Source organism: Passer domesticus, chromosome 3 (genome assembly GCF_036417665.1).
Source record: "Passer domesticus isolate bPasDom1 chromosome 3, bPasDom1.hap1, whole genome shotgun sequence".
Classification (NCBI taxonomy): Eukaryota; Metazoa; Chordata; class Aves; order Passeriformes; family Passeridae; genus Passer; species Passer domesticus.
In genome coordinates this window covers 48,849,231-48,865,484 of record NC_087476.1, presented here as the reverse complement: position 1 = coordinate 48,865,484, position 16,254 = coordinate 48,849,231, and the positions used below count along the sequence as shown (strand labels likewise).

At 39.4% G+C, this 16,254-nt stretch overlaps 1 protein-coding gene across 2 annotated transcripts in view; it reads right to left on the bottom strand.

Annotated features, from left to right (window-relative positions):
- Positions 1–944: 944 nt before the first annotated feature.
- NT5DC1 (5'-nucleotidase domain containing 1) overlaps positions 945–16,254 on the bottom strand; it is a 125,524-nt gene continuing 110,214 nt past the window's right edge. For both annotated transcript variants that reach the window (XM_064412981.1, XM_064412982.1), the window contains 2 exons: positions 12,136–12,304; positions 945–1,185 (listed from right to left, as the gene is read on the bottom strand). In XM_064412981.1, the coding sequence (XP_064269051.1) occupies positions 1,070–1,185; positions 12,136–12,304 (285 nt within the window). In that variant the 3' untranslated portion in view covers positions 945–1,069. The remainder of the gene's footprint in view (positions 1,186–12,135; positions 12,305–16,254) is intronic.

The window sequence follows — 16,254 nt, the reverse complement described above, 5'->3', positions numbered from 1 at the left end:
TTCTTTTCCTTGGAAACAAGAAAATTAAGTTTCTGTTTATTGTTCTTTAAATTTTGAGAGAAGTTTATCCAAAAATCTGCCATCCTAGTGTGGCAAAACTTCTGATTAAACAAGTATTTGACATCTTTTTGTATCTGCTAGCCTGTGTTAGTTACTGAGCTCTTCCTGTCGTAAGTGCTGGAGAACAGGCCTTTGAACCTAAATCCACAGAGAAGAGGATTCCTGTTTGTTAAATAAGCAGGTAAAAATCACATATTTTCAGTTCATGCCTTCCTTCTGGCCAAGTCCTGCTCCCCTTTTGGCCAAGGCTGTAATTAGCAAAGATGGCTGGTTGCTATACCTTTCCTACTCTTGGGAGGTTTTCCCAGGGAGGTGGAGAATGTGGGCTTGAATCCACTCCTTCAGAGAAGGGAAACGTATGCAGGTTTCCCTCCTTCTGCACAACAGCTCTGATGCTTGAGGTATTGCAGACTAAAGGAGGAAAAGGCATGTAGGGAACTTTATGGCTTAAGACTGGTCAGGCATTTTCAGGAATAAAGTATCATAAAGGCTTTCCAAACTATCAGTCTGTATTTAGTTGCCTAAATCCCATTCAAATCTCTCTTTGAGTATGATGATCTTTCTCTTTGTGATTCTTTGCCTCCAAAAACAGTCACAGTGGGAGAATAAATTCCTCAGAGCTTGCAAAGCATTGGTTTATGGTGATAACCTGGGTTGTCCAAGGCAACTGTTAATTGAAATATGGCTGAGGAAGAGTACCTCAAAAATGTAGAATGTAACTTGGGATGAGCTTTTCCTATTACATTTCTCCTGAAGGCTGTGGGCAGTGCACGGAAAAAGCCAACAGCACTTTGTGAAAGGTAGTGGTGGTCAGAAGATTTAGAAAGAAGGATGCATCACTCACCTGTTCCAGCTTCACCAGAGAAACAAGTGAAACACAAATCTACACAGGAGTCTGCTTTAATCCATCACTCTATTTTATGAAGCATCACACAGCATTTTCAGCAATTAGCAATTGATAGCAGTTTAAGTAAGGGCCACAGGGTTATCTAAGGAAAAAGCCAGCAACCTATTTCATCATCGCTGAGTCCTCATTTGGCAGCAGTGCTCTTGGAGGGCTCGGGTAGTACCCAGCAGTTGAACTATTTGAGGAAAATCGTGTAAATCTATAATCCAGTGGTAAATCTGCAAGACAGAAATACACCACATCTGATTAGCAACACAGCCTGTATCACATAAAAACAAGCTTGTGGTGAATAGCAGTTCTTCTTAAAACCTTGAGCTGTTTGCTCACCGGCATCAGAATTCAATCTGATTGCATGATTACACATTTATTTGACATCTTCAGCTGTTCAAAGGATTGACTTTCAGAGTTTATTCAACTGTAGTAAAGGATATTCAGCTCCTTGATTGCTGAAATAATCTTAGTCAGAGAAAATTATTTAACGAATGCTTAAATACTAATCAAAAATCTTCATTGAGCCTAGATGCAGGTTTTCTCCCAATACACCTTTAAGTTCATTCTTCAAGTAGTCATCCTTCTCTTTTATCTCAGCAATCTACTCACAAGAGGGTTATGTTCAAAACAAAGAATCAGTTCCTTTTTCTGTTTTTCATGGCTATTGAAGCAGGATTCCCAAAAGGCACCCACTCTTAGACCTTCTTGCAGTCCAGTGTTAACAACATCATTTTGTATCAAGCATTCTTAGAAATCTGCACTTGTAACTTGATGTACTCATCACTTCCAGTTTGTAAAGAACACTGAATGCATTAAAATAGCTCTGAACAGTTAAAGCTTTCTTTTCTGTAACTTTTCAAAAGCCTCTGCTGCCAGCAGTGTCCCACCCACCCTCACAGCCAGAAAACTGATACTTCCTGTGCTCACCTCGTACTCAAAGTTCAAGAAACCAAATTAAAAAACATATAAATAAAACTTAGTTCAAGAAAATTCCCTTTCCAATAAATGAAAAGAAAAAAACAACTTCCCCTCAAACAGCGTTAGCTCCTTTCCAGGTTGTCTGTACAGAACCAAAGTAATGCATAAAAGCGATTACTAGGCTTATCTGTACAATAACTTATGAATTGCAATTTTTAAAATTTAATTTGGAGTAAATTTGGAGAAGTGACACCCTGTCACTACATGCTGCAATCCCCGGCCCCCCCTCCACTCAACAGCTTCTATGAAACAGAAACCCACAATTTTAGTAGTTTCGGCAAAAACAACAGGAAATCCAGTTCTGTCTCACAAGTGATTCGCAGGCAGGCACCAGGACAGCATCCAGGTCTGCAGCTTCAAACTCATATTAAACATAATACAGCAACAAATGAGTACTTAGATTAAGCTGAAAAATCAGATAGAGGCTGGAATAAAGTAAGAATAGGAGGAAAGATAATTGGAAGAGAATTATTTAAGTGGGTGATTTTAGCTTGTCAAAGAAGTTAATTTTCTCATTTTGTCTGAGTCAGGAAAATCTCTGGAGCTCATTGTGAGCATGGCAGAACAGGCAGATGTTTTCCTAGTATGCAGAAGGCCCAGTGGATTTACTGGCTGCTGAGTCTATTTATGACACTCCGTTTAACACAAAGGTTTCAAAAATGACAAACTAAATGGAAAAAGAAAGCAAATATTTCCAAATATCTTTACAAGCTATAAAAATCAAATGTCATACAGTTACTTTCATAAAAAAGCTTTTACTAGCTTAATAATCTAGCAGTCTGGAGTTTCCCAAGAGTAGTTTAATCAAAGAGCAGCACAAATGGGGCAGACTTGCTACGGAGTTGATAATTGCTGAGGAAAAGAATCAGCAGGATCAAAATGGTAATGTCATTAGTATTTCTTGGTAAACTACAAGAATCAGCTTAAACACCCAAACCATTCTATATACAATGCAAAATGTTCAAAAAGAGAATAATCACATTTTTATATATTCATACCCCGGTTTATCAATTTAAATGTTGCTTTTGTCTCAGCAAGCTGACTTTGGAAGATGAACTTTTATTTTTGTAAAATGCATATGGAAAATATCCATATGCATTTTACAAAAGCATGGAAAAAACCAAAACCATACAGTATTCGATAAAAAAAAGCCAATCTTGGGAAAAAATAGCTGCTTATTTCCAAGTTGTTGTTTTTCTTATGTTTTTTCCCAGTAAATTATTCAGCATTTGCTGTTGTGCATGCTCACAGCTGCTGCTGTGGTGGTAGACCTTTGCATCTTGGCACCTAACCCTGATGGGGAGTCATGAATTAGGCAGGGGGTAGATATGACAACAAGGGAGCAGTTTGACAACAAGGCTCTAATGAGTCCTAACCTGCACTGATAATGAATTCAGCACAAAACTCATCCAATATTGCCACTATCACAAAAAGCCCTAAATAGGCTTGAACAAACAAAACAGCCTGAGACTGGAAGAAGGAACTAGCTGACTCTACCCAATTTCTTGAGAACCACAGTCCCAGAATTTTTCTATCATTCTTAGGTAATTCCACCCAGACTAATTTTTTTTTTTTTTTTTTTAACCCAAGGCAAAGAAGATATTCCATTTAAGAGCCAAAGACTCCTAGAAATCAGACATGAAGGATACCAAGAGGGTTCCAGAGGAATACAGAAGACCCTAGATCTACAGAAATGCCAGTTATCAGATGTATCCCCCTGAGTTCCTGTCCCACTCCTTTCTTTGCTCCCACATCAGCCTGAGTGCAAGTGAGTGATGAAGACTGCTTTCCTTGATGGTGACCACTCAGTGGTGCCAGCATTTCCCAATGGCTTGGGCAGCCCTCACAGGTTACGTGGCTTCACCTGAGCTCAGAAGAGCTCCTGCCTTGCCCTGCCTCCCCTACAGGCGTCCAGCATCCCTGGTGTGAGCAAAATTACAATAATGGTATCTGAACAGTAGCTACTGTCAGTTACTGTGTTCCAGTTATCCAGATCCAGTACTACATTGTGTCCTGATACTTAAGTTTACCCATATCCATTCGTATACTTAGGAGCTATGGATGGATTTATGTCACAGCTACAACATCTCACTGTCTCATGTGCTGTGCACTTAGTATAGGCCTGCTAAATCAATGCCACAAGCTTTTATCACAGGAAGACTTGGAGTTCCACCCACAAGCAAGAAAGAGAAACCACAAGAAGAAGGGAAAATGTAATATTTTCAATGAGTGATCAGGAAAGTATTTGAGTAACTGAATGGAAGACAATTTTAATTTAATCCAGACATAGGCCTGCTTGATAAACTTACTACTCTAATTTTTTAACATTTCCTTGAACAAACCAATAGATTAAACAAATAAAATCTTAACTAAGGACTTTAGGTGGATATCATGGTTTTTCAATTAAAAACACAGTCCAAGACTGAAACAGATTTCTCCCCAAATACACATCAGAAATGTCAGGAATCATTTTTCAGTATTGACCAACAAAAGCCAAGCCAACATTTTTTCATCATGACACCATAGCAGCATCCCTGGGATGAGTGAGAAGCTCTACAGAAAGCAGAACTCCCCCTCCCACCCTGAGGTCTGCTCCCTGCCAGTGAGCAGGGCTGGCGCCAGATGCTGCAGAAGCCTCCTAGTAAACAGCAGGGTTGTGTTCTTAAGTGAATCCAAATATATCCTTCTGATTGTCACCAAGGAAAAGACACGAGGAAGAGAACTAAAACCTTGTTAGTGATACCCAAGTTTGAAAAATATTTTGACACTGCTTAATTGTGCAAAATTTCAGAAAACACCATCACAGCTCTGTCTTACATCTCACCATTCGGGTGAGGCAATTATAGGGGCAGAGGACAAACCATCAGCTAGTATAAATTCTTTTCCTTTTACAGGACTTTCCATAATTAATGCTGGCTTAGAAGCTTTATCATGAATTTTTCATTGTATTTCAAAGTCACTGCTGAAAGAAAATATTAATTTCTTAATGATAACAACCTCTAATAACTATTTAGCAGTGGAGTAAGTACAATTGCTATGGGGGAGCTCACCAGTTTGGCTGTGCCTTTGAGTGACCTGGCTTGCCAGTCTGTGGGTAACCTGTAACAGGTGTTGCTTTTTCTTAAATGCTAAATGTCTTTTATCTCCTGACCCATCTATATTTTGTAACAGTCAAAGCAGCACTTGCACTAGAAGCTCAGGATGTGAGAGCATACTAGAGGCAAAAAGAAAAAAATCCCAAGGCCACAAATAGGTTTCTCTGATAGCAGTTATTTTTAGAAAAACTTCTAAGGTTGGTTTTCCTTGGAGGTCAGATGTTTGCTGTACTAAAGCAATGCTCCCAAAAGAGTGAAGTCAGCAGGAGAAAAGCATTTCTTCCGTCAATTACATGATTGTCAGTGCTGCTGTCTGCATACTCCATAACTCAGAAGATGAAGAGGAGGAGAGTATCTGGGAGGTGTTGTAAGGGAGAGGGGGGACTCCTCAATATAGGTTTGCTCCACAGGAGAAAGTTTCTGAGTTTGGATATAGCCAGTGCAGTTTACCCCTGGCCATGCAGGAATAAAGATTAAAACTACTCTCAGTCAAAGTGCAGGTTTGCTGCTTTACTGGCACTTACATAAGAGCTTCTGCCAACACAGGTGTATTGGTTGGAGATCATGCCTGTGGCACTGCCAGCAGACATCTGTGGCCCGAGCTTGGCCTGAGCCAGAGTTTCAGTGCCACTGAGGTTTGTCACTGGTTACTTTTCTGTGGTATCTAACACAGAAGACAGTGCCATTGGAGAAAACTCAAGTGGCAGACTGCAGGGATATGTGCAGCAGCAGCTTCAGTACAGTTTTGCAGATGGATGAGTGCCTGGGGAAATGGAATGACTGTCCCATTATGGCTGCTGTGATTGCTTGTGGTGTGCAATTTTACTGTAATTATCTTGGGAATAACAAGTCACATTACTCTGGGTCTACCCTATGGCCAAGGGACTGCTGACCCCTTCCTGAGCAAAACAGCTGTGCACAAGGCGTGCACTAACTCGCAGCTGAGCCTGATAAGGGTCTGCAGTGAAGGAAAGCCTTAGAAATTCCTTTGCTGTTTTGGGTTTTCATGAGAAAACTCATTATTTCCATGTGAGAGAAATGTTTCTCATTTTTGTTTTAGTTTAAACAGTGGTTTTTGAGAGTCTTGTAAGAAAATAGCCCCGTGTGGTTCTTTGCTTGATATGGAACTGATCAGAAGAAAATATTGGACTATAATAATTTGAAATATCTAGGTGAAGACTTAAGCTAAAATAAAAAAAGTTGACAAAATGCCAAGATCCTACCAGTGTGTGCTAGTCTTTCAGGGATCTGTTAATTAATTTCTGTGTATGAATGACTCATTCTGGATCTTAGAGCAGGAGGAGGGGGTTCTGAGGTAGGTTCAACAAGTTAGCCTGGAAACAAACAGTTGTTTGAGCTGGCAGGCATTTCTGGTTGATTAAAAAAAAAAAAAAAAAAACAAACAAAAAAGAGATGCATTTTGAGACTGTGAAGGAGCTACATTAAGACAAATGTAGAGATGATACACCCCTTTACTTTCATTTCTAGGTAAACTCACCAAGATCAACCTTCCTCTCCAAACTCATGAGATGGGTTAATCTCATCATGTTCCCCTCTCTCGTTAAACAAATGCTTTCTTTCCTGTTCCCTGATTTTTTATCTGGAGGGGTGACAGACATTGTTTACCTTAAAATAAAAATCCACAGACACACATGAAGACAAGGCTACATAGCTTTTTGTGCATGTGTGACCATCTTAATCTAGAGGGAATATGTTATACACCAGTCCAGAGCACACAAATGTTCTTCCAGCAATGTTTTTTTTGACATGTGAGGTTGCAGGTTATGTACAATTTCAACCTGGTCAGACAAGTATTTTCAATACTTGGTGATTTACTTATTTACTTAGTTTTCACACTCAAAAATTATCAACACTTTGTATTCCAACCAGAGTTTATAAAGTGTCAATCTAAACCCACCCCATAAGCCTGTGATCTGGTCAAAACCCAATTATACCTTTAGTTACAGCCTGCAAATGAAATTATACTGCCTGAGTTGAAGGATAACTTTAAAGCAGAAATGACTGAGTGGTTTCCCCTTTCTTAATGAGTTGCTCATGAGTTCTCCCTTTAATCTTTATGAGGTGGCTGTACTTTGACATCTCATAGAGCAGAATAACGACGGCAGGAACATTTCTGTCAGCTATTGGCTAGGAAGTAATCTTTTGGGTTCTGCATGATTTGACACGGTCTTCAGGGGCACAAGTCAATACACCTTTCTGGAGGAGGAAGGAAAGCCTGACCAAACTGTAATACACTCATACTGTCTTTTCTACACTGAAAATCACTATCAAGTGGTCAAACACTGTGGTAAAGATGAGGTCTCAGACCATTTTGAAAGTAACTAGGTCCTGAAGACTTATAAACTAGTCCTGATTTATTGAACAATAATTTTATAATGGCTAAAAGGCTGTTTATTTTTAGTTTCAGCTGTATTTTTCAGATGAAAAAATAGATGCCTTATATTTGTTGGTTAAGTTGGGCATGTTTTTTCTTTTTTCTTCTAAAAGGAGAACACTGAAACTAGTTTCCTGGAACAGATGAATCAGATTTACATTATCTGATGCTTTTCAACTGACATATAGATCAAGATACGGTTTATACACTCAGAACACATATCTTCTCTCTATTCAGTTATCTTTATTATCTGGGTTTTTTTTCCTTGTATGAAACCTCAGGGCCAGAAAACCTCAGAAATGTTACTGCTGTATATTTACACCAATTTTCCACCCGGTGTAAGAGTACCTTTTTTTTGCATAAAAACTTTACGTATAAAAATTATCTCTTTGGCCTTGTAGCACCAACTATTATTTGTAACAGCAAATTCCCAAAGCAGTTTAAATTCTCAAAGCATTTTGATAAACTTAGTGTTTAGATGCTATTGTATAGATACAATCTCACACTGAAGTTGGCAAGCAAAAGCACAGTTGTAAGATAAAGCATTAAATATGAAAGGTTACTGCTAACTAGCAATGCACAATATAGATAGTTCTATGTGTTTAAGGGAATTATATATTATTGTATCATTTGAATAAGAGCAGTTTTCAGTCTAGTTACAGGAAGGACTAATTTAATTATCAAATGAGTTGGATTTTACTTTAGGTGATGTAATGTCAACAAAAAACATAGAACTAAGGTGCAAAAACATGAGGGTTTTTTTTGTTTCACTTCAGCAACAATTACAAATGTTGCTGCTCAGGATACAGAAATCAGTATATGGCTGATTAGTGTAGTATATGGCTGATCAGTGATTAGTGTATCACAAGATTAGGGAAATTCATGTCTTCCATGATATCAGTTGATTCCTCCAGGGCATTCACCTTTAAAATACATGTGGAAGATGGTGTGTGAAGTTTGCAATTTGTAGTTGATCTCTGCTGGGCAGACCCGTGTATCTGCGACCTGCACATTGCCAGTTCTGGAGCCCCAGCCACGACTGCCTTGAGCTTCCCATTGTGCAGATAATTTGCAGCTCTAAGCAGAAACATGAACTTCTTTGTCATGGTTCACTGGCAATTTTATCATTATATTTATACAGCAAGCAGGCTGACGATTCAAACTCCCGCAGAAAGTGGCAGGGATCTGTAGGCATCTTTAAAGAGACAGCTTTGGTTAATTATAATGGAGATTTTGTCTCTAGCTCTAGCTAACTGAAATAACAATAAGGCATGAAGAAAAACTTATGCACCCATATGGGCAAACCCTGATACGATTTCATATTGCATGCAAGATTAAAAAAAATGCATTATACTCATGCATGACACAAGCTTGGTTATCAAATCTCCAAAGTGTGAAATGAACTCTGTCTCCATAAAACATTTATATTTGCACTAATTCCTCTCCGAAATGAAATTCTCTTGAGCTGCAAAATCGCTCAATGTCCTTTTCTTGCTTGCAGTAGTTTTTAATCCTATGACAAACTTCACCAGTCAGAGGTTATGAGACAAATTTACAACATTAGGTTAAGAATTATGAAATTAGAAAAAAAGTTTTGTATGTTCTTCTTATTACATTTTAGAGCCCACTTTCTTAACCTTTTCTTTACAATGAAGGAAACAAAAAAACCCTTACAAAAATCCCCTCCATAGCTCTAAAACTCCTCATGGAATTTTTTGAAGTGTGGCTTTTATAAAAATACCAAATATAGTGAGATTGAAAGGCAAAGCATTAGCTTGAAATATGTGTATCATATTTTTCAATGAAGAACTCTTAATCAAATATCTGTCAGAAATGGTATTTTTGAAATTGTTGAAATTACTGTTGGAATACCTGTATGATGCAGGAAATACAATTATTAACATGGGGATCTGAAAATGTGGTCACGTGGTCAGAGGTTGCTGTCCTTGAAGGTGAAGTTCAGATTATTCAGGCAGGAAAGATAAGAGTAATCCTCCTCTACTTGGCTCACACCTAACCTTCTGAAGTGGAGAAGGATGTGCTGGAAACTGTGGTTTATGCAGAATGTCATTTTTCAGAGAGACCCCTACACCTTTAATTTCCATGCGGGAGCCCTAAAACAACATTCCCACGGTAATGGATCCCAGTTTGGAAATTCTCTCTTATGATATCATTGTGCTTTAAAAATCTGTAAGGGAGCTGTAAATGAGGAGAGACTCAACAGCAGAAAAGTGGAGAAACAGATGGATTTGTGAGTCAGGCATGTAAAATAGAAGCAGGGACATTGGCTTCCACTATTTTATTAACCATGTACTGTCAATATAACATGTATCTGATTTCCAATCCAAACCCATAGAAGTGCAGAGAAGGAATTGTAGAAGGTCTCTTTTGGGGAATTTTAACAATAAATGAAATATACTCTGTCATGCACAAAGAAAATGCCAGTTTCTCTTCAGGGAATCTGCGGAGAGTTTAGATGATGAACAGTGGTGCAACAGTCTGTAATACCAGTAACACCCTCCTCGCCAGAGGCGAGATTGAAGCTAATGCATCTTTGAACTGGTATTGAGTAAGTGAGTTACTAGCATTAAGTTACATTGAATAGTCTTTGGAATAATCTTTTTCAATATGTCTTGAGAAGCAAACCAAGCTGTTCTTTATGCACAGACACTCACTGCAGCCAAATGACAAGAATCAATCTTAAAGCCAGCACTGCAGCCATCTGCCACATTTCACCAAATATTTCTGCAGACCACAAACATCCTGACTTGTACGTGGCACTTACTACTGCTCAGGGAGGTGTACAAAAGCCAGGTAAACATTGTTGATAGAGAAGCCCTTGTCAACCCCCAGCTCCCAAGAGGCTGCAGTCCACCCCAGCGAGGTGGCAGCTTGTTTGGCTGGGTCAGGCTGAGCGAGGTGCTGCCAAGGCTGAGCCAGCCGGAGCTGAGCTCACACATCGCTGGCTGGGAGCTGGGCTCATGTGGTCAGCATGGTGGCAGCCTGGCTGCACGCTTGGGCTCAGGGCATCTTGAGGAAAGGCCTGAGTTTTTGCAGCTTGGCACTGGGAAGTTCTCTGCTGGTAATTGAAGCAGATGAATGGGAAAGGAAAAGCTGGAGAGCATCAAACTTGCATAACCCATTTCAATCTCTTCTAGCAAATAGCTGTAGCTAAGACATGACTTACAGCAGCAGCCAAAAACTTCAGGGCTTGGCAAAGCAGGGGTTCTCAACAGCTTGCTGTGACAGGAGTCAGACAAGGTATTCAAGAGGAGTCAGGAATTCCTTAACATCCATAATAATGAACATCTGCTCTTTCACATAGACAAACAAGAAGTACTGCTCTCTGTAAGAAAGCAGAGATGTTCTCATACCTTCAACTTTGAGTCTGCTGTCCGGCACACAGCTGCAAGTTTAAAACATTATTTCTCCCCTGTCCTTTAGCACTGGGATTTAACTTTTACAGACATGACTCCCTGCCCCAGCAGTGGTTCAGTGCAGTGAGGGACAGCACATGGTGTCCCTCCTCATGGAGAATCAGGCTTTGCAGGAGCTCCAGTGCTGATGGCAGGCAGGTATCCTACTCCCTAATTGCCCAGATATGCATTATGGGTTTGCACCCTGTCATCTGTAGCTGGAAAGCTTGTCATACTTGTGAGGTTGAGAGGCCTTGCTTGTCTTTTAAACTGAGCTGTGGTTGGTGGGAATCTGGCTGGGAGGCGAGTTTCAGACTGTGGCTGACCATTTTCTCTTGGTCAACACTTCCAAAGCAAGCCACAGCACGACTCTGGAAAGGGTATTAGATGGGAGTTTTATGGCAATTATCTCTCTGTTGGCATTTTCTCTTGGTATGTTTGTGCTTTGTGTCTTTAGGCTGAAATAGATTGTAAAATGACAAATATCAGAGGCAAAAATAAATTGTGGCATTATGTGATTGTTCTGTTTTGAGATATCCATACAATGTAAGTACACGTGTAAAATATGTTTGCCAAGAAAAGGTCTATCACATGTCCTGCTGCAGAAGTCACCGCTAGGCAAGCCTGAAATGCTCTCTTGCAACAAACCTTTTATTCCTTGGTCTTATGCACGAAGCAGGCAACAGATGCTGAATGCAGGGGTTAATAAAGTAAATGCTTGCTGTGTTCTTCATTCATTTAATAATTCATTTATTCCTTTGGGTATGGGTATCTACACAGTTCCGTAATGCAAAATGATAGATGGAGCACATGGGGGGTCCTCATCGTCATTTTGTAATCCCAGGTATGTTCTGTAGCTGCAAAGTTATTGTAAACTGATAGGGGAAGTGTAACAAGCCAGATCAGTGAGTAAGTATAACAGTCCCAAGTAACTTTGCATGTTGTTTGTTTCGAATGTATCTCACCACTGAAAGTAGAAACAGCACATCACAGTGGGGAAGTAGGGACCAAATTCAGGAACTAATCTACAGTCCAGTAAATGTTGCACCCCAATAGTGAATCAATTAAACACCTCCTATTTGCAGGCACAAACAAAACCCCTGGTGTATCAGGCAACCATTAAAAGCACAAACATCAAAGTAATCAATGGCTACTAGTGTTAAGTGTTGCATCATATGAACAGAGTATTTTGAATGTATTCTAGATACATGTAATCTCAAAAAATATACAGCGCTGCAAACTTACTATGAATGCTGCATGTTCATTAGAAAAAAGCCCAAACATCTTCCTTACCTGCTATTGCTTCCAGACTAGGGATTGCAATAGTGCTGTAAGTGCTAATACATTTACAGGACCACGTGTGAACTAAGGTCTCCTCTGCATTTTCCAGGCCTGGCAATCTGTCCATGAAGAAAGAGCCCCACTGTTTAGATACGAAGTAAGGAACTTTGAGCTGATCTCCCTGAAAGAAAAATAAATAAATATGTAAGCTTAAAAAAAAAAAAATCTCTGTTTATCCACAAGCATTAGTTTAGGGAACTCTAGTGTTTTTCTGATTCTCTGGGAAGCCTATATTGTATCTCAGGAGCAATGTAACTTTAAAATATAAAGACAATAACAATACAATAACAATCTTCTTCCCAAAAGTGCCCAAGTTCCTGTTTATACAATTTATGGATTCCCTAGGACATAAAACGTTAATTGTAAATATTTTTTAAACCTTTTAAGAAAACCCCTACTATTTTCCCTGTTTTTCTGTTTATGATAGTGTGAATTGCTTGCTGTCCTTCTCTGCTGGAGAGGCTGTGTTACAGCTGGGATCTCCTCCTGGGGGACAAGGAGCTGCCTCATGCTGGGTGGAGTAACTGCAAAGAATGCATCATGCCACCTGTGTTATCTGTTTCTGAGCTGAGGAATGAGTGAAAACAGAGCCACAGAATCCATGGAGAGACATTTGGTTGCCTAGAAAATTTTGAAATACTAATTTTTTTAATGTGTATTTTCAGACAACAACATCCTTTTTAAAGAAACCATTAAAGCAGCATTGGGAAAACTGACTTTTTACAAGTTCATCTTGAAACCTGCTATAAACTGCCACGAGCAATCAGAAAAAAATGCCAGGACACAGCTACAGAAAGATGAAAAAATGGGAAACAAAACTACACTATAGAAAATCTGTTAAAGTAATTTGTGTGCAAAGTAACGCTCAGACCTGCAGAGCACAGAACAAGTACTGCAGTTTGTGCCTCCAGGTTTGTGAATTTTCGTACTTTATTCTCCATTTAACCTCTCTCTTAACAGTTTTGAGAATCTGATGGAATTGTTTGTGTTTATGACAGAGGTCTGTATCTTTTGATCACAAGGAAGTGGTTGAGGCAGCTGAACAGACCACACCAGTAAACACAGAGCCACTCTCTCCCTGAGCCTGTGCTACAGTTTTTCCTCTGAGTATAGATGAGGGGGGAAGTACTGATTTCAACACATGTGGATATTAATTTCTGTCTTCTGAAGCAAAAAAATTGGAAAAAACTCCTATCTTTTGTTTCAAAATAAGCATTTAACTGAAGACCTGGGCTTTTGTGGGGTTTTTTTGTTTTGTTTTTTTTGGGGGGGGTTTTGTTTTGTTTTGGTTTTTTTTGGGTTTTGGTGGTTTTTTTAATTTTTTTAAATTTTTTTTTTAATGCCTTACACAAAGGGACAGCATGTTACTTTCTTTCTTCCCCCCAGTAAATCTTATCTTTCCATGCCAATCCCAGGACTTTACATCAGTTATAATTAAGTTTAGATGCTCTGATGAATTAAAATCTGTTTGCCGGCTGGATGACACATGCAGAAAACTCTTAAGGCTGTTACAGCTGTTCAGGTGATTAATCAAAACAACAACTCCACTACTGGCCCACAAAAGCATTTGTGCAAAAGACAGGGTCCTGTTTATTGACAAGAGAAAAGATGTGAGGGTTCTGCTTTCTGAAGTGAATGGTTGTTCAGTAGACAATTAAAAATGTAACCTGAGGAAATGAACTAATTTTTACAGAAATTTGATTCTAGAGTGGGATTTTCTTCCTTATTAAGGAGGAGGGAGTTAAATTTTGGATTTACAACCCAAGCCCTTAGTGAAATCAAGCCCAGTTAGATATGAGATTTGCCATCAAGTCACTTGGTGTAGAGCTTCCATCATTTTGCTGCTGGGCTTATCTACACATGACAGGGCCGGTCTGGTAGGCTAAATCTTGATTTAAGATTTGGAAAGAGCAGTCAAAACTTTGAACACATCCCTAGGAACATCAGACATTGCTGCCCCTACCATCCCTAACTGATGCTCTGAAGATGTCCTTATCTCACCTGCAGCACACATTGTAGCCTGCAATGAAGGACAGGCCACACACCATGAATCTGTATGTCTGTGAAATGAGGCAAAAGCCTCCTCTCACTGTGCCTGCTCACATGCCTGGAGGCACATTCCCAGCAGCAGGGCTGAGGAGCTCTGGAAGGTGCATCAGCCAATCCTTCAGTCCCCAGACACAGAATTTGCTCTCACAGCAGGACAGCAGACCCTGGAAAGTGCAGGGCAATCCCTCTTTCTCATGCAAATCCCCCAGGCATATGGGTTTGCTCTCTGGCATATTGGTCAGACAGCAGCAGGTCAGATGTTGATTGTGTCAGTTGAGGGTACAAGGACTGGGAAAAACATCTACACTTCAGATAAATAGGGATGGTACCAGAAATTCCCAAGTTCCAGGGCCTTCCTTCCACAAAGTCAAAACACCTGGAGTACTTGCTACCATCTCTGCTGTTAATAAAACAGACAGAATCAGTTACTGTTAATAGGACCCTTGGGTAACACTGATTTGTCAGCTTATAAATGACCTTTTAAAAATAGTAATTAGCAGGGAGCCAAGCTCTGAAATTTTCTACATTTAGTACAGGGATAAAAGAAAGAAAGAAAGAAAGATGTAAAGAAGACAGGAGCGGAAGATCAAGCTGATAGTATTTTTAAGGGCTTTATTTAGATGCAGAATTGCCATCTATGCCATAGCAAGTACAGAGCCAGAGGAATACTCTACTGCATCCAATATGAATGATGGTACTGATGATTTTATGCTTTGTCCCGAGGTAGTTACACACCACTGACTCTTGATGCCAGAAAAAAAAGCAATGCTCAAAATACAATTTTTCTGGTATAACAGTGCTTGAGATGTTTCTGTCAGCACAGCTGTGCTGGCCATGACAATGGGATGTTCCTGAACCACACCAATGGACAAGCCAGCCACTGGCCTGAATTCTGTTGCACAGAACCTGCCCTCCTACACATCATGCAAATATGAAACATTTCACACATGAATATTGCACCTAAACTACAACAGGGATTACTATAAGCAAATTTAAAATAAAATGTGCTGCACTTCAGGGTGTTGCCCTAGGAATATTGCTTAACTCACCAGGCTTCACAACAGCACATCAGGTTGTTCCTGGAACTACTGTTAGATTTGTGCCAAAGATAAACAGGAATAAAGAGACAAACAGAGCCAAAAGGAATAAAGGAAATCACCTTGTCTATGGTCACACCAAGGGAGTTAATGGAAATACAGGGGGTAACAGCCCTGACTTCTACAACAAACCAGTCACTAGGCAATATTGTAAAAATTAGGTTTTCCCTTCTAACTACAAAATTATCATCTATATCCACCAATTAATTCTTTGATTTCTGCTCCATTCATTCATATAAGCCATTCATTTACACACTGGCAGCTCCTCTGTAATAATCTTCCTCAAAATCCTGGGACAAATTCCAGCTTTCCTTTTGAGTTTTCATTGATGGAACTGATCACACATTTAAAGAACAGAATGCAAAAGCAAAGCCTCCAGCCAAACAAACAAACCCCCAATTCTAGGAAGGAGGGAAATCTTATTTCAACACAATGCCTTGTATTTTTATTCACCCTGCATGCTGCAATTTACTTAGGAGCCAAGTAACTGCATAAATAGTTTTTAGTTTGCTATTCTCTTGCTTATTTGGTTATGACTCATGTACTTAAAAGAACTGCAGTTGGTACCATAATTTCACAGTTATGTGTATCTGGCTTATATCACGCATTTAACTGAAGGGAAAAGACAAAAACTGCAAATGAAAATGGAAATTACAAGTCTCCCACTTGGTGTGTGAGGTGGTTGTTTTCTTCTCCTCACACTGTTAGTGATGAAACACCAGTCAAATAACTAAAACCAGATTTTTGTAATTTCTTTCTGAAAGATGCAATTGCCAATTAAAGTAATACTTTCTTACTTTAATAGTATTTAATAAAGAGTGATAGAATTGAGAATTGCATCATGTATTAAATTTTCAGTCCCTCTCTGCACACTGCACATGGCATGGAATGTCTACAGTAGTACTGTATTTTATTGCCAATGAAT